Here is a 20,314-nt window from a genome sequence, read left to right as displayed (position 1 = left end):
TATATCTTAGTGAAAGATCTTGGGTTGTAAGCTGAAGGAGAGGCTTTCTGAAGGTTGTCTCCTTGCTCCCTTATAGGTCAGAAAGGATGTTTCCATCTCTCAACCATGGTTTAATTTCTCCAGCCAATACAGTGAATAATCTTCCTTTGCACTGCTTCACAGGCTGACATGTAGCATCTTCTTACTAAAGAAGTGGCAATTCACTCTCTCCAGAGGTGGCTCGACTCGGTTTACAAATGGTCAAAGACCAGAATACACAAAAAGGTGAGAGAAAAGAGATTAGTTAAAAACTATCATAAAAGTAGATATTACAATGCTGTCAGTTAGTAAATTTTATAGGTAAACCGTTTAGATCAGGGATCTCAAAGTCCCTCCTTGAGGGCCGCAATCCAGTTGGGTTTTTAGGATTTCCTCAATGAATATGCATTGAAAGCAGTGCATGCACATAGATCTCATGCATATTCATTGGGGAAATCCTGAAAACCCGACTGGATTGCGGCCCTCAAGGAGGGACTTTGAGACACCTGGTTTAGATTCTATAGGTAAACCATTTTGATTCTATAGGCAAACCGTTTAGATATTGTGCCCCTTGTGCTTGCAGATATATTGAATACTAGACCCTAAGGCCCAGATTCTACAAAAGATGCCTAAAGTTAGGTGCCTAGATTGTCATGCCTAGCCAGTCTAGGTGCCTAACTTACCCCCCTCTTATCAGGCTGCGCTAGAGGTTTTTAGCATGGGCTGGCATGGTAAATGCTCCAGCGCTCATAGAATTCCTATGGGCGCTGGAGCACTTACCTCACTGGCCTGCACTAAAAACCTCTAGTACAGCTTGATAAAAGGGGCTCTTAATTATTTAAAAAGCATAATCGGCACCAATAACAAGCAAATAGCTCCTCGTAATTGGCTTAAATTATTTATTTAAAATAAATATCTTATAGCCCACATAAAACCCCCACATTAAAACAAGTGGAGGGGCATAATCGAAAGGAACATCCTAAGTCCGTTTTTGTCTAAGTCACCCAAAGTAAAAAAACAGCCTAGGACACATTTTCAAAAAATACGTCCAAAATTTTTTTTTGTTTCGAAAATCGTCTAACTATACGTCCTGCTGATCTGATCGTCCAAGTCGTTAAATCGTCCATCTTTATATCACCTTTTCATCCAAGTCAAAAACGCCTGGAACAAGCCCTGTTGGACATGGGAGGGGTCTGCAAAGTGATGAACTGAACACCCAGACATGGCACCTAAATAGTGGGGTACCTTACAGGGCACTGCTGTAAACTTCACAGAAAGGGTGCCATGTCTTCTTCTCACTACAGCTCCGAGATTCTCGGAGAGAACGTGAACTCGCAGGCCTTGAGTATGCGCACATGCTCAAGGCCAGCACAGAAGAGGAGGCCGACATGCCGGTGCTACATTAAAGTAAGAAGAGGGCTCTGGGGGACTTCAGGTTGCGGCGGGGGAGTGCCCGATCACGGCGGGGGGGGGGGGGTTCCCGATGGCGGCGGGAGGTTCCCAATGGCGGCGGGGGGTTGACGGATCACAGAGGGGAGGGTGCCAGTTCGCGGGGGGGGGGGTGTGCTCACAAATCGAGGCACGCTCAGTTTCCGAGGCGCCGATTTTGCTAATGTTTTGCTCATCTTGTAAAAACACTCGCAAACCGGTGCACTCGTAAATCGAGGTACCACTGTATGTCCAAAATCCGTTTTCATTATCGGCACTTGGACGTATTTTGACAATGTTCGTCCAAGTGCCGACTTAGGCCTGTGTTTGGATGTTTTTCTCTTTCGATTATGAGCCCCATAGTCATTATGTAATCACCTAAAAATCAGTATTCCTCATCCATTTTATAAAAAAGCTTCTACAAAAAAAGGAAGTCTTCAGAAGCGTTTTGAACTGCTATATATTGTTTGCCATCCTTAATTGCCCTACTAAGTTCCGCATTTGTCCTCCAGCCACTGAAATAGCCTTTGCTCTAGTATCAGCATATTTAATCTTGTGATATCTATCAATTGATAAATGCTTCATTACCTCAGATCTCAATAAGTATTGTGGGTGAAACCATGTCATTACCTGCGATAGATACCATGGTATTCAGAAATGAATTGCTTGCAAAGTCATCATCACTACTTTAAATAGAATTCTACTATTAACAGGCAGACAATGCAGTTGCTTAAAAAAATGAGACACATGGTCAGACTTTTTACTACCACACACTAATGAATATCAGGGAACTCACAAACTTATTAATACTGTGATAATGTAAAACTGCATTCAAAATAATCACAGCTCTTGTACTTTTAAATCTTGAAAATATCATTCATTAAATTATATAGTATAAGGTACTCAGACCCAAACCCAGTGCAAAGTGTTAATCAACACAGCATGGGCTGCCAGAGGGACCATCATAGCACCTACGGTTCCAAACCACCTGAATATTCTACCTAACACTAATATAAGTATTCAATGCTGGTGCATAGAACTTATCTTCTTGTTCAATACAGCGGTGACATTTCACTGGTATTCTTGTGTGCTTGTTTTCTAACAGTAATTATGATAGTTTGTTATATATTTATGTGAATACGCAGAGTGATTCTTTATTATTTTATGTAAATATGCAGAGTGATTGTTTTTGTAGTTATCCCTCCTGAGCAAGCTGATTTAGGCCAAACTTGAGTCGGGGGGCCGGCTCGCTTGGATGTAGCAGTCATGTTTATGAAGTTAAGCAGCAGGTAATATCAGTGAAATGTTACTGCCATATTGAACACCTTACACCAGGGGTGTCAAAGTCCCTCCTCCAGGGCCGCAATCCAGTTGGGTTTTCAGAATTTCCCCAATGAATATGCATGAGATCTATTAGCATACAATGAAAGCAGTGCATGCAAATAGATCTCATGCATATTCATTGGGGAAATCCTGAATACCCAACTGGATTGCGGCCCTGGAGGAGGGGCTTTGACATCCCTGCCTTACACTATATAATTTAATGACTTTTGAATGCAAACTTACTACCACCACAGACCAACCGTGCAGCAGCATTCTGAACCACTTGCATGTCTTCCATCCAGAGGATACCATCTCTAGATATAAGGCATTGTAATAGTCCAGTCTTTGCAGAACCATATACTGAACTACTATTCTAAAATTATAAGCTGATAGCAAAGGCTTCAACCTACTTAAAAGACACATCTAAAAAAGGTAGATGTAACAGTAGCCAATACTTGTTCTCTCTTTGACAAAGCTGAATCCAACCAAATACCTAAAATCTTAATCTTCCTCTTACCTGAAATTATTACAGTATCCACAGGATCCTCCACTCCTCCCACCAATAATAATTCTGTTGACCATCTGGCTAGATTGGTAGGTGCCTACCAGAAAGTAGGAGTGGTTAGGGGGGCAGATCGTAGACATGTTTGGCATGTAGGCGCCTGTTTTAGACTTAGGTGCCAGTATTTAGGCCAAGAAAATCGTGGCAGAAGTAGAGTATGCCTAAGGTTAGGATGCCTCAACTGGAGCCTGAGTCCACTTTAGACACCACTAGGTATGATTCTATAAACAGCGCCTATCTTTTAAAGAATCACACTGAGAGCACCACACTACTCGGCAACTAACTTTTAGGCGCCTTTTATAAAATTTTCCCATAAGTGTGAAAATATATACTCACCTGTGAAGGTGCCAACAGGGTGCCTAAGGCTATTCACTAACAGCACTCCTAATTTACATAGTGTGTAAATATAAGTGTGGCATATATATGAGTTGGGCTTGGGTGAAACATAAGCACGGCTCCTGCTTACAAGTGTAACTTACAACATACTCTATGTTCATCACCACTACAGTGAGGCATCTGTAGTAATGCCGGGCTTATGGTTTGTGTAATTGTGAATGTGCTGATCCTGGATTACGCTAGTATTCTTTAACCTGGGCACCCGTGTGCAGTTAGGAATAAGCTTTCACTGCGTATCGTGACGCTGCTTAAATGGAGGCATTCAATTGTTGAAATGTCACCATAATTTGAAACCTCTAACTTAGCCAGTTCTAGTACTGTTAGGAAACACTGCTGAGAATATATACACATCACTTGAAATACCATAAAGCATTTGAAGTTATGTAGGTTAGAAACATGGGCGGAGAAATGGCAGATGAAGTTCAATGTGGAGAAATGCAAGGTTATGCATTTAGGCAATAAGAATAAGGAATACGAGTATACAATGTCAGGTGCAACTCTGGGGAAGAGTGAACAAGAAAAGGACCTGGGTGTACTGATAGATAGGACCCTGAAGCCGTCGGCACAATGTGCGGCAGCGGCAAAGAAGGCAAATAGAATGTTGGGCATGATAAAGAAAGGAATCTCGAGTAGATCGGAGAAAGTTATAATGCCGCTTTATAGGGCAATGGTCAGACCACACTTGGAATACTGCGTCCAACATTGGTCTCCCTACCTAAAGAAGGATATAAAACTGCTGGAGAGGGTGCAGAGACGAGCAACAAAACTGGTGAAGGGTATGGAGAAACTGGAATACGAGGATAGACTTATAACATTAGGATTGTTCTCCCTTGAGAAAAGGAGACTGCGTGGGGATATGATCGAGACCTTCAAAATACTGAAAGGAATCGACAAAATAGAGCAGAGAAGATTATTTACATTGTCCAATTTGACACGGACTAGAGGACATGTAATGAAGCTAAGGGGGGACAGGTTCAGGACTAATGTCAGGAAGTTCTGCTTCACTCAGAGAGTGGTTGACACCTGGAATGCCCTCCCAGGGGAGATTATTGCGGAATCTACCGTCCTAGGCTTCAAGAGCAAACTAGATGCATATCTCCTTAAGAGAGGCATATAAAGATATGGTGGACTATAAATTATGCCAGGTGTACACCTGGCAGGGCCTCCGCGTGTGCGGATCGCCGGACTTGATGGACCAAAGGTCTGATCCGGAGATGGCAGTTCTTATGTTCTTATGTTCTGCCCACTAGGGCTATGGAGTCGGAGTCAAGGAGTGTGAGACAATTTTGGTACCTGGAGTCAGAATCGTGGGTACCAGAATCTGAGAAGTTGGAGTTGAAGGATTTATCTACCAACTCCACAGCCCTGATTTCAAGACATTTAGATAAAACCAGGGCTGTGGAGTTGGAGTCAGAGACAATTATGGGTACCTGGAGTCAGAGTCGTGGGTACCAGAAACTGAGGAGTCGGAGTTGAAGGATTTATCTACTTACTCTACAGCCCTGTTGTCCATCTAGATACTGTATATTGTTTAGCAGTTTAATATTACTGCTTAAATGTATAAATATATAGGGTTTTTATTTGGTGTTAAATGCTCAAAACATTTTTATATGATAGATTGTAAAGTAAGTATCTTTAACTAACAAATTGTAAGGATATCTTTTTATCCAAAGGAAGTTTAGGGGGTGAAGAACTTTGGTGCATGAAAGAGGAGCAGAACTTGGGTGTGATTAGCATGTGCTGGTCTTAAGGTGGCCAAACAGGTTGAAAAGGCCATGGCAAAAGCTAGGAGAATGCTTGAGTGGATAGGGAAAGTATGGCCAGTAGGAAAAAAGGTTATCTGAGGACAAGCAGGCAGCCTATTCTCACATATGGGTGACGTCATCGACGGAGCCCCGATGCAGAAGCCTCGCAAGCAGACTTGCTTGTAGAAGGTAGAAGTTTCGAGTCAGCCGTACCGCGCATGCGTGAGTGCCTTCCCGCCCAGCACAGGGCGCGTCTCTCTGTGTTTAACTTTGTTACTTCGTGCCTTCTCTCACCGCGGTTTGTGTTGTTTTTCTTCACGAATCGCTGTGTTTTTTTCTTTTATTCTTTTATTTCTATAAAAAAAAAATAATTTCTTTCTTTCTTCCATTTGGCTGCCAGGGCAGGCCGCTCAGCCACAGCCCAGAGGCTTTGACTTTGAGGTGGCTGTTTTTCCTCCTATGTCCCGGCGAACAGCAGGCTTCAAGAAGTGTAGCCAGTGTCAGCGTGCGATTTCTCTCACGGACCCACACAGTAGGTGCCTCAAGTGCCTTGGGCCAGACCATCACCCGAAGTCGTGCGAGCGCTGTGCTACTCTTCAACTCAAGCTCTTAAACGTCGTCTACTTTCAGTGGAGAAACTATTCAAGATGGATTCGACCTCGTCCTCAACTCCGAAACCGACCTCGGACTCGCCTTCAACCGAGGGTCCACTGCCTCCACTGCTTCGACCTCGAGCTTCATCAGACCTTCTTCGTTTGCAGCAGCTCTTTCCTCGTCAACGTCTGCTGTATCTTCCCCTGTATCCTCAGGTCAGATAGCTCAGCAGAAAGTTCCAGCGGTGGTGCTTAAGGTGCCTAAGACTTCCAAGTCGAAGCACATTTCCACTGCCTCTCTGGAACCTCCATCCAAAGCAGGTGGTCCGGTTTCAGACGCGGATCCATCCTTGCTGGCTTCTTTCCAGACCATGTTAGAGAAACAGTTCATTCAGTTCCTTACTAACATGGGACCGAAGCTTATTACTCTAATCCAGCCTGGGCATTCTGCAGACTCCCACAAGGTTGAGCCTCTTCCTCTGACTCAGTCTGAGCCTACACACTCTATGCGGGAAGCAGAGTCTCTGCAAGTGTCTGGTCTGGCATCTATGCACATAAAGCAAGGAGCAGATTCTTTGCAAGTGCCTCGACAGAAATCCTCACATTCTATACAAGGAGCAGAGTCTTTGGGAGTGCATCGAGGTTCCTCCATCAAGCCTCTGGAGCTTCGATCCACAGCTTCCAGCCCTATCCATTCCCTGGTGGTTTCGACTGCTTCTATCTCCGGGGTGAAGTCTCCTCGATCCTCGAGATCTGCTTCCAAGCATCATTCTCACAGATGATCGAGGCCTTCCTCGAGGCATACTTCCAAGCATACCTCTTCTTCCAAAGAACGCCCTTCTTCAACTAAGCCTCGATTGACACCTTCCAGTTCTACTAGACCACCGATTCCTCGATCGAGGTCCCCACTTTCGCACCTCGAGGACTCAGTGGTTTCAATTGCTTTGTCCAAATCTCCATGTTCTTTTGATGCCTTTTTTCATGCCGAAGCATCATCTTCGACCCAGGCTGTCTCGACGACCTCGAGTCCTTCTCGAGGCAAGGCATTGGCAGATCAGCAATCTTTCTCATCTTTTCTTCGTCAGATGGCTGTTGACTTGGACCTTCAATTGGATGCTGGTTCCAAATACTCTAAGGAGTATCTCGAAGTCATGCATCTTCCTCAACCTCCGGCAGAGTCACTTAAGCTTCCTCTTCACAAGCTTTTGTCTCAGACTTTTACCAGATGCCTGGAAACTCCTTATGCAATTCCAGCTGTTCCAGGCAAATTGGACTCCAGATATAAAACTCTCCATTGCAAAGGATTTGAGAATTCACAGTTATCTCATCAATCCCTACTTGTGAAGTTCTCCTTGAAAAGGTCCCATCCTTCCAAGGTTTATGCTACCGTTCCTCCTGGAAGGGAAGGGAAAACTATGGACAAGTTTGGACGTCGCATCTATCAAAATGCCATGATGTCCTCTAAAGTCCTTAATTACAATTTCCATTTTGTCACTTATTTTGAGTTCCTCATTGCTCTTTTGCCTAAATTTCTCAGTTATTTAGACACTCAAAAGCACTTTGAATTTCAAGAAGTCATAGCTTCTCTATCACAGCTCAGATTACATCTACTTTAGTCTTCTTACGATGCCTTTGAGTTGTCTGCAATGTGCCGCCTTGTCTGGCTTCATACCATTGATATGGATCCTAATCTTCAGGACCACTTGGCTAATGTTCCTTGTGCAGGCAATGACCTCTTCGATTAATCTATTGAGGCTGCCACCAAGAAATTGAACATGAAAAATCTTTTGCTTCTATAGTCAGACCTAAGCCAAAGCCAGCTCCTGCTAAGCCTGCATGCCCTCCTCCTATTTACCAGAGGCGTTTTGCTCCGAGAGCGGCTCCTTATACTCACCCTCCTCCGAAGAAACCGCAGACTCAGAAACAACAGAAACCTCAACCTTCTGCTGCACCTAAGGCTACGCAGCCTTTTTGACTGTTTAAAACAGAGCATAACTTCCACCATTCTGTCTCTGAATTATCTTCCTCCTTTTGGAGATCGTCTCTATCATTTTTACCACCGATGGGAGACAATAACATCTGACCTCTGGTTGCTGTCAATCATCAGGGAAGGATACTCTCTTCATTTCAATCAGGTTCCACCAGAACTTCCTCCAAGAGAGTGTCCTTCCAGTCCATCCCAGACCGCCCTTCTTCTTCAGGAAGCTCAAACTCTGCTTCGTCTCCATGCCATCAAACCAGTTCCTTTGGAACAGCAGAACAGGGGGTTTTACTCCCGTTACTTCCTTGTTCCGAAGAAGATGGGCAATCTGTGGCCCATTCTGGATCTCAGGGCTCTCAACAAATTTTTAATCAAAGAAAAATTTTGCATGTTATCCCTGGCATCCATTTATCCCCTCCTAGATCAGAATGACTGGTTATGCTCTCTGGATCTCAAGGAGGCTTATACTCATATTCCCATTCATCCGGCCTCCCGTTAATATCTCTGATTTTGGGTGGGGAATCTGCATTATCAATACAGAATGCTGCCCTTTGGCCTGGCTTCATCTCCCAGAGTGTTCACCAAGTGCCTGGTAGTAGTAGCCGCAGCTCTCAGAAACCATGGTCTTCAGGTATTTTCCTACCTGGACAACTGGCTCATCAAAGATTCAACATCTCAGGGGGTTATTGTAGCGACCCAATGGATTACGTGGTTCCTACAGAGTTTGGGATTCGAAATCAACTTTCCCAAATCCCAACTTCAACCCTCTCAGAATCTACAATTCATCGGAGCTGTTCTGAATACTATCCAACTCAGAGCATTCCTTCCACAACTATGTCTGGAAGCTCTCCTTCAACTCTGTCATACAGTGTCTTCCCGCTCCTCCATATCAGCGAGACACATGATGGTACTTCTGGGTCACATGGCCTCCACAGTACACGTGACTCCTTTTGCCAGACTTCACCTCAGAATTTCTCAGTGGACCCTGGCATCTCAGTGGATGCAGGTTTGCGACCCACTTTCTCGACACTTTGCAGTCACTCCTTCATTGAGACAGTCTCTCCGCTGGTGGATGCTCTCTTCCAATCTCTCCAGAGGCTTGCTGTTTCAAACGCCCCCTCATCAGAAGGTCCTCACAACAGATTCATCGACCTACGCTTGGGGCACTCATCTTGATGGTCTCTGTACTCAAAGCCACTGGACCAGTACAGATCATCAGTGTCACATCAATCTGTTGGAACTCAGAGCGATTTTCAAGGCTCTCAAAGCTTTTCAACATCTTCAGTACCAAGTAGTCCTCATTCCCCCAAGTCGCCATGTACTATGTCAACAAACAGGGAGGGATGGGATCTTCCTCCCTTTGTCAAGAAGCTCAGAAGGTTTGGGACTGGGCAATCCGCCACAACACCTTCCTCAAAGCTGTCTACATCCAAGGGGTGAAAAATTGCTTGGCAGACAACTTGAGTCATCTTCTGCAACCTCACGAATGGACACTCCATTCCTCGCCTTTTTTTTTTTTTTTTTAATTTTAAACTGTATTTTATTCAACAAAATGAAAAATAATACACAGGCTGAGTGCCAACAACAAATCAACAATCTCCCACAATAAACATACCCCCCTCCCCCAACCGAGTGACATAGCATAATACTAAAACAAAAGAGGATTAAGAAATCAGGTAAGAAACAAAACATATGCATGATTCATAAAAGGCCCCTCCAGGAGCCATATCAATGCCAAATACGACGAAACGCACCACAAGAGTCATTATTCAAAGCAGTCAACTGGGACATCAAGTATATCTGATCAACCTTATGCAAAAGATCAGAACGAGTAGGCAAGTAAGTACGTTTCCAATAAGTGGCCACGCAAAGTCTAGCCGCTGTAGCAACCAGAGCCACAAAGTGGGTCTGATCGCTATCTAAGCTCCCCAAAGGATAGTTAAGCAAAAACACTTCCATACGGAGTAGTATGGATATGTGCAATACATCGATCACCAGTTGTTGAACCATCTTCCAAAAAGGTACAATCCTGATACAATCCCACCAGATATGCCCAAAATTGCCTAGACCCCCACAGTTACGCCAGCAGTGCCCATCTCCACAATGGTAGAAACGGTACAACTTTTCAGGCGTAAGGTACCACTGAAACAACATCTTATAACCCTGCTCTACTAAGGGGGATGCTAAAGAGACCCTGAGTAAAGTACCATAAAGGCACTCCCATTGCTGATAATCAAAGGTCTTACCCAACAAGGTCTCCCACCGATGTTCATATGTGCGGGTCTGAGGCCTGGTGTACAAAAGAGCCCTATACAAACGAGAAATTAGGCCCACCCCAGATCCCATCCTAAAAACTTGAAGAAAGGCAGAATCCGCTCCTTCCCATTCAGGAATCACCCTCTTTTTCAGAAAATCCCGAAGCTGAACATAAGCGAAAAAATCTGTCTCCGGTAGGTCATATAAAGATTGTAAAGCAGTAAAGGTGATTAAGTCTCCACCCAATACTAATTGACCCAGCACCCGGAGACCTCCCAATTCCCATCGCCTGAAAATCCCAGTATCTCTGGCAGGCAAAAAACCAGGGGCAAACCTAATGGGAGTGGCATAAAAGTAACGCTGATGCGGAAACCAAGTCCGACGGACCTGGCACCAAGTCTGCAGAGTACACACCATCCCATAGGAAGCCCCGTTCTGCAAATCTCGAAGGATCTCAAAAGGTAACCAAGGCAGGGCTGCCAATGGATAAGTCGGCTGCAGTGCCTGTTCTAAAGATACCCAGCGTTGTGAGGGATAAGCCCAATGGAATAACACCTGCAATTGAGCCGGTAAATAATAAGTGAAAAAATCAGGAACGCCCATTCCCCCATGTAACCTGTCCCAGTACATACGTTCCCTCCTTACCCTAGGCGGTTTATGTGTCCAAATATATGCAAAGGCCCGTCGTTGAAGCCTAATTAAGAACTGTTTAGGAATTGAGAGAGGCAGGCAGGAAAACAAATATAAAAAACGAGGCAACACATTCATACGCAAAGCACTAATCCTACCATCCATGAGAGCCGTAAATCTTCCCAGCGATCGAGATCCGTAAAGACAGTCCGTAACAGCGGAGGATAATTCAATTCAAAAAGGTCAGAGAGCTTTCGAGATATACGAACACCTAGGTACCTAATAGACATAGCTGCCCATCGGAACGAAAAAGTGGCACGTAAATCAGCTACCAAGGAGTCCGGAAGCGAGACATTAAGCAATTCAGATTTGTCAATGTTAACTTTAAAGCCAGACAGCTTACCGAAGAGATCCAAAACACGTAACACCACAGTCAAAGACTGAAGCAGGCGAGTCAATGTAAACAAAATGTCATCAGCATACAATAAGATCTTGTGTTCTTCACCACCCACCACAATCCCCTGAATATCCACATGCGCGCGAATAACTGCTGCTAATGGCTCCAAAACCAACGCAAAAATCAGTGGTGACAAGGGGCAGCCTTGTCTGGTACCGCGAAGAATCGAAAAAGCGGTAGTATATCTGCCATTAATCCTTAAACAAGCCTCCGGTTCAGTATGCAATAAAGTTACCCAATGTAAAAAAGCCCCCGAAATACCCATCCGTTTCATCACCGCTAGCATAAATGGCCAATAAACCCGATCGAAGGCTTTTTCAGCGTCTACTGACAACAAAACAGCTGGAACAGAATACTGATGGGCTACTCCAATAAGATCTAACACTTTTCTAATGTTGTCACCAGGTTGCCTCCCCAAAATAAAGCCACATTGATCACCATGAACTAGGGAAGGCAAAAAACGTTGCAAACGGACTGCCAAAATACGGGTAAACAGCTTATAATCAACTCCTAACAACGAAATAGGACGGTAAGACCCACAAAGGAGAGGTTTTAGAAGAAGAGAGACCGCCGCCTACCGGAACGAGTATGGCAAACTCTCTCCCTCCAAAAAAGAATTAAACAATCGCGTAAGAGGGCCAACAATATAGAGCTCCATTTTCTTATAAAATAAAGACGAGAAACCATCTACATCCGGAGCCTTTGAGGTGGCTAAATGACGAATAGCTGCCACCACCTCTGCGGGTTGAATAGCGGAAGAAAGCCAAGCCGCATCAACCTCCACCAAACGAGGCAAATTTACACCAGAAAGAAAAGTATCAATCTCCCCCTCTGTTACGTCAGACTCCGGAGTGTACAAAAGCTGATAGAAGGACAAAAACGCCTGATGAATAGCCGCATCATCTGAGCAAAGTTGTCCCGACGCATCACGAACCCGCGTGATAGAATGCTGTGCCTGCGATTGCCTAAGCTGTGTAGCAAGCAAGCGGCCCGCCCTACCACCCCATTCAAAAAACCGTTGTTTCCGCCTCTGTAGGGCCCAGGCCATACTCTCCAAATCAAGCTCCTGCAAATCCCATCGGCACGCCGTCAGGGCCACATCACCAGCCGCCGACGGGGCTCTTTTATGAGCAGTCTCCAGCCGCCGGAGACGGGTTATTAACTCCAACCTACGAGCAACCCGACATTGATTGCGATACGACCCTCTCGAAATACAACAACCACGAAGAGTGGCCTTAAAACTTTCCCATAGCACATCTACCTTAATACCAGGCTTATCATTAAAAACAAAAAACTCTTTAACATCAGTCTCTAACAATGATAAAGTAATGGGATCTTTCAACAAAAAATCATTCAAACGCCACAGACGACGACCACCCCTATCCAAGCCAACCTGCAACTCCAAGGTTAGGGGAGCATGATCAGACCACACACGTGGTTCAATACGGGAGTCTGAGACTTTCGAAAGAACAACACGAGGCAACATAGTATACGAATCATGTTTTGATGAATAGAAAGTATAATCCCGATCCCCTGAGTGTAAATAGCGCCACACATCTATCAAATCCTGCCGCCGAAGAAAGCGCAAAAGAGCCCGTCTATCACCTCTTGCATAGCGGATGGAAGAATTAGAATTATCCTCCTGAGGATAGCAGGTAAGATTAAAGTCTCCTCCCATGAGGAGAGTACCTTCAGCATGATCCAACAGCACACGTTCTAACAAAGTAAAGAAAGCCCCATGACCAACATTAGGTGCATAGATATTCAATAAGCTATATAAGTGGCCATCCAACTCAGCTTTGACCAGTATGTAGCGTCCCTCAACATCCCGCACAACCTCTCTCAATATTACCTGGATATGCTTGTGAATTAAAATACCCACCCCCTGTGTTTTTTTCCGGATCTTATTAGAGGAAAGAAAAACATGAGGATAACTTTTATGGGTAAGTAATTTCTCATAATGGAACTGAAAATGAGTCTCCTGAATAAATCCAACAGCAATATTCAGGCGATTCAATTCCTTAAACAACAGCCGTCGTTTTTGTGGTGTATTCAAACCATGTACATTATAAGATAACAAAGTAAGCTTATCCATTCATACCATAAGTAGAAAAGCACTGAAACGCCAATCCCATACCATATTCCAAAACACCCAACTCATCCATCTCACTCAATCGCACCTCTAAAGGAAATAATACAGAAACACACCCCCAAACATCCACTCGCAAAGGCACCCGGCCATAATCCAACCCACCACCCCAACACCCCCCCCCCAACCCCCCATTAACACCCCAAATGGTCCAGCTACCAAAGCACCTGGAAACCACGGTACAGGAAGTGTAGAAAAACAGCTCCAATAAGGACCCCCATTATAAAACCCATAAAACAACCCCTGCGGAAAAAATCACACTGCCAAAATAAACAGACACATCACCAGCAGTCAAGTCCAAGTCCCACATAAGCAGAAGTTCAATGCGATGAGGTTGAAGCTGCTTCCAAAGGACGACGAGCAGCAGCCGACCTAGCCACTCTCTGCCAGCCCAGCCCTCACCCAGATTTGGCAGCAGGAGACCTCTGTGGAAGTGGAGCCATCTCCGAAGCCGACATCATCCCCGCCTCCACCAAGCGAGACTGAACATCTGCCACTGTTATTGCAGAATAGGTCTTGCCTGCATGAGTAAAGGCCAAGCCTATAGGGTAGAGCCAACGATACCGAACACTGCGCTCTTGCAATATTCGGGTACAATCTCGATATGTGCGACGGCGGGCCAAAGTCGCTGGAGCCACATCAGGATATACATCTATGTCAGTGTCCTCCCATTTAACAGCTCCTCCAGAATGCCGCACCGCCCGCAGCACATGTTCTTTATCCACATAACGATGAAAACAAGCCACAACATCACGGGGGCGATTGGCATCACGAGGTCCAGGAATACGATGAGCCCGATCAAGCAAAGGTTTCCCCACCTCTACAGGTAAGCCAGCAGTCTCGAGTGCTTGAATGCAAATAAGATCAATCACTTCCATGCAGCGAGAATCTGAAACAGTGTCAGGCACACCCCGAAAGCGAAGATTGCTACGTCTGGAACGGTTTTCCAAATCTTCCAGCTTTAGAGTAGTTACATCAGCTCGTTCCTCCAGCGTAACGATCCTGCCCCGCAGCTGAGTCAACTCAGCACTATTAGCCTCCACCGCAACTTCTGCTTCCCCCACACGGGTCCCAATCTCCCCCACCTCACGCTTCAGGTCTGCAACGACGCTGTGAATATCAGCCCGAACCGCTGAGAGTTCCGTCTTCAATTCTTGGAACCAGCCGCGCATCTCCTGCTGAAAAGTCGGCATTGCGGCGTCGGGAGGAGGGCCCATAGCAGCCGCTGCCGAATCGGGCGCCATCTTGGAAACAGCTTTAGCCGGCCCGTTCGAAAGTGGCGACGAAAAAGCTTTTATATCCATTTGTTTTTTCCGCGTCGCCATCCAAACTCAGCATGCTGATGCCACCAACAAGCAGAGGAAAGAGGAAAGGGCAAGCACTCGAATTCACGCAGAGGTAGCAAAAAATAGCACCGGGGTCTGCGGAGCTATTATTCTAGGCTGCCATTAGCCATGATGATGTCACTTCCTCCCATTCCTCGCCTTTTCAACACATTTTTTCACAGTGAGGAACACCTCAGATAGATCTCTTTGCAGCTTCCCACAACCACAAACTGCCTCAGTTCTGCTCCAGGATCTATTCTCCTCATTGCCTCGAGGCAGATGCTTTTCTTCTGGAATGGACGAATCTCTTCCTGTATGCATTCCCTCCATCTCTCTCATTCTCAAGACTCTTGTCAAGTTGAAGAACAACCATGCCACCATGATTCTGATTGCTCCTCGGTGGCTGAGGCAACCTTGGTACTCCCTTCTACTTCAACTCAGCAGCAGGGAACCATCCCTTCTACCAGTTTTTCCATCTCTGCTCACACAGAGTCAAGGATCTCTGCTTCATCCCAGCCTGTAGTCTCTTCACCTGACAGCTTGGTACCTCTCAACATAATTCCTCTTCAGTTTTCTCAATCTGTAAGAGACATTTTAGAGGCTTCTAGGAAGCCTACCACTAGACAATGCTATCACCAAAAATGCACTAGATTTTCTACGTGGTGTTTTTCTCACGATAAGGAGCCTCAACATTCCTCCTTATCTTCTGTTTTAGACTATCTTTTGCACTTATCCACCTCTGGCCTCAAGTCTACATCGATCCGAGTCCATCTCAGTGCAATTGCTGCTTTCCATCAGCCTATTGAAGGAAAACCCCTCTGTGCTCATCCGGTGGTTTCCAGATTCATGAAAGGACTTTTCAATGTCAAACTTCCTCTCAAACCGCCTCCAGTGGTTTGGGGCCTCAATGTTGTTCTTACTCAATTGATGAAGCCTCCATTTGAATCAATGTCTATGGCTCATTTTAAGTATCTCACTTGGAAAGTGGTGTTATCCCAGGACAAGCAGGCAGCATATTCTTAACGCATGGGTGACGTCACCGACGGAGCCCCGGTACGGACCTTTTTAACTAGAAAGTTCTAATTGGCCACACCGCGCATGCGCGAGTGCCTTCCCGCCCGACGGAGGAGAGCGTGGTCCCCAGTTTCTTCATTTCCGCGGAGCGAAGAAGACGCATGTGTTTTCAACGGCCGTTGAAAAACTAATTTTTGCCTTCCCGCTCGCGTATTTTTTCAATTTTTTTCCTTTTTTCTTATCGGATTCCCTTTATTTTTGTTTTCAAAAAAAAAACAAAAAAAAAACTCATAGAGTTTTCCTTATTTTTTCAGGCCGGCCCCGGCGGGGCCTTTTGCCACCATACAGGCCTCCGGGTTCGATTTTGCGGAGGCCGTGTTTCCATTCATGCCCCCTCAACCGGGTTTTAAGAAGTGCCAGCGGTGTGCACGCCCGAACTCCCTCACCAACCCACACACTGGTGCCTCCAGTGCTTGGGTCCAGAGCATCGGGCTGACACCTGCACCCGCTGTGCTACGCTTAAAAAGCGTACTTTGAAAAATCGGCAGATCCAGCAAAATATTTTGTTTTTTATCGGATCTGCCATGGAACCGGCTGCGACGTCGACGGCACCACAAAAGTCGGCACCGACGACATCAACACCACCGGACCCTTCCTCGGGGTCGTTGGGCCCAGGTAAGCCGGCTAAGAAGCCTCCCACTTCCCTTGAGCGCCCTCCTGCCATGGTTGCGACACCGGCCCTCCCGGCGCCGCACCGGCCCCGCAAACGCTCTGCTCCGATCTTGGTGAGTGCCTCATCATTGGCCTCCTCATCGCCGGAGCGTAGAGCGGCACCTATGGTACCGAAGAAGAAAAAAGCGGTACCGGTGCCTCCCCTGGACGACCGCATCGCGGCCTTACTCCAAACACAGTTACAGGAGCAGCTGCAACAGCTCCAACAACTGTTGCCGGCATTGCTGGCACCGCACCTTCCGGTACAGGACCGGTCCGAGCCTCACACTGTCCCATCGGTGTCGACCCCCTCGGTACCGATTAATACTTCCATGCCGGTGCTCTTGGCAGAAACACCTACAGTACGTACCCGTGATGCTGCCGACCCTGTCCGGTCCCAGGAACGACATCGGTCTTCCTCACCCGGTACCGCCTCGGTGCGCTCAGGCAAATCTCTTTCAAAGACCCGCCATGCCGAGCCCTCCACACCGATGTCCAAACGTATGCACCCCGACGTTAGGGACCCAGATTTGTGGGAAGACTCCCTTCACGGTACCGAGGAGGACGCTTCATCAACCGATGAAGAACCCTCCATGACCGACACCGTCTCCAAACCAGAGCAATCCTCTTTCTCCAAATTCCTTAGGGAGATGTCAGCAGCTCTTTCCATTCCCTTGGAGTCCGACTCTAAAAAGTCTCAGGCTTTCCTCGATGCCCTAGACTTTGAGCAACCTCCCAAAGAATTTCTGAAGTTGCCCGTCCACGACATCTTACGGGAAACTTTCTATAAAAACTGGGAAGCTCCCCTCACGGTTCCTGGAGCCCCTCGTAAATTGGATAGCTTGTACCGGGTTATTCCAATCCCAGGGTTTGATAAACCTCAATTGCCCCACGAGTCCCTCCTGGTGGAATCTACTTTGAAAAAATCTCAGGGTTCCAGTGTATATGCCTCCACCCCTCCTGGCAGAAAGGGAAAAACCATGGATAAATTTGGTAAGCGCCTTTTCCAAAATGCCATGTTAGCCAATAGAGCCAACAACTACACCTTCCACTTCTCCTTCTACATGAAGCATCTGGTGCAACAGCTCTCCTCCTTACAGAAATACCTTCCTGAACTTAAGGTCCCTCTTTTCCAGCAACATATTTCCAGCCTCCTCCAACTCAGGAAATTCATGGTTCGCTCCATCTACGACTCATTTGAGCTGACCTCTCGCGCATCTGCCATGGCGGTGGCCATGCGATGTTTGGCATGGCTGAGAGTCTCTGACCTGGACATTAACTACCAGGACCGCCTGGCTAACGCACCTTGTCTGGGTGATGAACTCTTCGGAGAGTCCCTGGACTCAACAAGCCAGAAACTCTCAGCACATGAGACCAGGTGGGACACTCTGATTAAACCTAAAAAGAAGACTCCACCTGCTCGCACCTACAGACAGCAGTCTTCATACCAGCGCAGGTTCTCGGCCAGACCTCTCAACCCGCCTCAACAGCAGCCTCGCCGACCTCGTCATCAGCATCAATCTCAGGCTCGCTAAGAGTCTCACCAACCTGCCAAGCCTCTCCCTCCGTCAAAACCATCTCAGCCCTTTTGACTTTTTCCTCCAGGGCATAGCCAGTCTCCCATCATCATTGTCTCTTCCTCAGCCTATCGGAGGTCGCCTCCAAATCTTCCTCAGCCGTTGGGAGGTCATCACATCAGACCAATGGGTCCTCAACATCATTCGCCACGGCTACTCTCTCAACTTCCAGACTCTTCCACCAGACAATCCTCCCGTAGAGTCTGCTTCTCACTCCTCCCAAACCCCCCTCCTCCTGAGGGAGGTCCAATCCCTTCTTCTTCTCAATGCCATCGAAGAGGTGCCTCCGGACCAAAGGGGTCAGGGATTCTACTCCCGCTACTTCCTGGTTCCCAAGAAGACAGGAGACCTTCGTCCCATCCTCGATCTCAGGGACCTCAACAAGTGTCTGGTCAAGGAGAAGTTCAGAATGCTCTCCCTTGCCATGCTTTACCCTCTCAACACGACTGGCTATGTTCCCTGGACCTCAAAGAGGCCTACACTCACATCCCAATCAATCCGACTTCACGTCGCTACCTACGGTTTCAGATACAGCACCGTCACTATCAGTACAAAGTGCTACCTTTTGGCCTCGCTTCATCGCCCAGGGTGTTCACCAAGTGCCTTATTGTGGTGGCGGCCTTCCTCAGGTCTCACAACCTCCAGGTGTTCCCCTACTTGGACGATTGGTTGGTGAAAGCACCTACGTCTCCACTTGTGCTACAAGTCACTCATCACACCATCTCTTTCCTCCATCTCCTGGGGTTCGAGATCAACTACCCCAAGTCGCATCTACTTCCCACACAGCGACTTCAGTTCATTGGAGCAGTTCTCGACACCACACTAATGAGGGCGTTTCTACCCTCCGACCGTCAATGGACCCTGCTCCACCTCTGTCGTCAGGTGCTCCTTCATCACTCCATTCCTGCCCGACAGATGATGGTCCTCCTGGGCCACATGGCCCCGACGGTCCATGTGCTTCCTCTGGCGCGACTCCACCTCAGGACACCTCAATGGACTCTTGCCAACCAATGGTCACAGACCACGGATCTTCTTTCTCATCCTATATCTGTGACATCGTCTCTTCAGCAATCTCTTCAATGGTGGTTGAACTCCTCAAATCTTTCCAGGGGTCTACTCTTTCATCTACCCCCTCACTCCATGATCATAACCACGGATGCCTCCCCCTATGCGTGGGGAGCTCACCTGGGAGATCTACGCACCCAGGGATTCTGGACCCCTCAGGAGCGTCAACATCACATCAATTTCCTGGAACTCAGAGCCATGTTCTATGCTCTCAAGGCCTTCCAGCACCTTCTCTGCCCTCAGGTCCTTCTCCTGTGCACAGACAATCAAGTCGCCATGTACTACATAAACAAGCAAGGCGGCACCGGATCTCGCCTCCTTTGTCAGGAGGCTCTCAGCATCTGGACCTGGGCCACGGCCCACAATCTCTTCCTCAAGGCTCTCTATATCCAGGGCGAACAGAACTCCCTGGCCGACAATCTCAGCCGCATCCTTCAACCTCACGAGTGGACTCTGGACCCTTCAACACTCCACTCCATCTTTGCTCGCTGGGGCACTCTGCAGGTGGACCTCTTTGCAGCGCCTCACAATCATCAGCTACCCCAGTTCTGTTCCAGACTCTTCTCTCCTCATCGTCTGACCCCAGATGCATTCCTGCTCGACTGGACGGATCGGTTCCTCTATGCCTTTCCTCCACTACCTCTGATGTTGCGGACGTTATCCAAACTCCGCAGGGACAGAGCTACCATGATTCTCATCGCTCCTCGGTGGCCTCGCTAACACTGGTTCTCCCTCCTGCTTCAGCTCAGCTCCAGGGAGCCCATTCCTCTTCCTGTGTTTCCTACTCTACTTACGCAGCAACGTCAGTCTCTACTGCATCCCAATCTGTCTTCGCTCCACCTGACAGCTTGGTTTCTCTCGGGCTGACCTCTCCAGAGAATCTGTCTCAGCCTGTCCGTCGCATTTTGGATGCCTCGAGGAAACCGGCCACCCTCCAATGTTACCATCAGAAGTGGACCAGGTTTTCCTCTTGGTGTCTACTGCATCATCACGATCCCACCTCATTAGCGGTGGAAACTGTACTGGACTATTTGCTCTCTCTGTCCGACGCTGGCCTCAAGTCTACCTCAATCAGAGTCCACCT

General features: G+C 47.1%; 1 protein-coding gene across 8 annotated transcripts in view; it reads left to right on the top strand.

Annotated features, from left to right (window-relative positions):
• Nucleotides 1-20,314, top strand: part of BICRA (BRD4 interacting chromatin remodeling complex associated protein) — a 283,868-nt gene that overhangs the window by 75,751 nt on the left and 187,803 nt on the right. For 4 of the 8 annotated variants that reach the window (XM_033954967.1, XM_033954970.1, XM_033954975.1 and 1 more), the window contains exon 4: nucleotides 77-264. The exons of the other annotated variants lie outside the window; for them this stretch is intronic. In XM_033954967.1, coding sequence (XP_033810858.1) covers nucleotides 237-264 — 28 coding nt within the window. In that variant the 5' untranslated portion in view covers nucleotides 77-236. The remainder of the gene's footprint in view (nucleotides 1-76; nucleotides 265-20,314) is intronic. 8 annotated transcript variants of the gene reach the window in all.

This window comes from Geotrypetes seraphini, chromosome 8 (genome assembly GCF_902459505.1).
Source record: "Geotrypetes seraphini chromosome 8, aGeoSer1.1, whole genome shotgun sequence".
Lineage (NCBI taxonomy): Eukaryota > Metazoa > Chordata > Amphibia > Gymnophiona > Dermophiidae > Geotrypetes > Geotrypetes seraphini.
The sequence above is the reverse complement of the archived record's forward strand: the minus strand, read 5'-3'. Positions and strand labels throughout refer to the sequence as shown.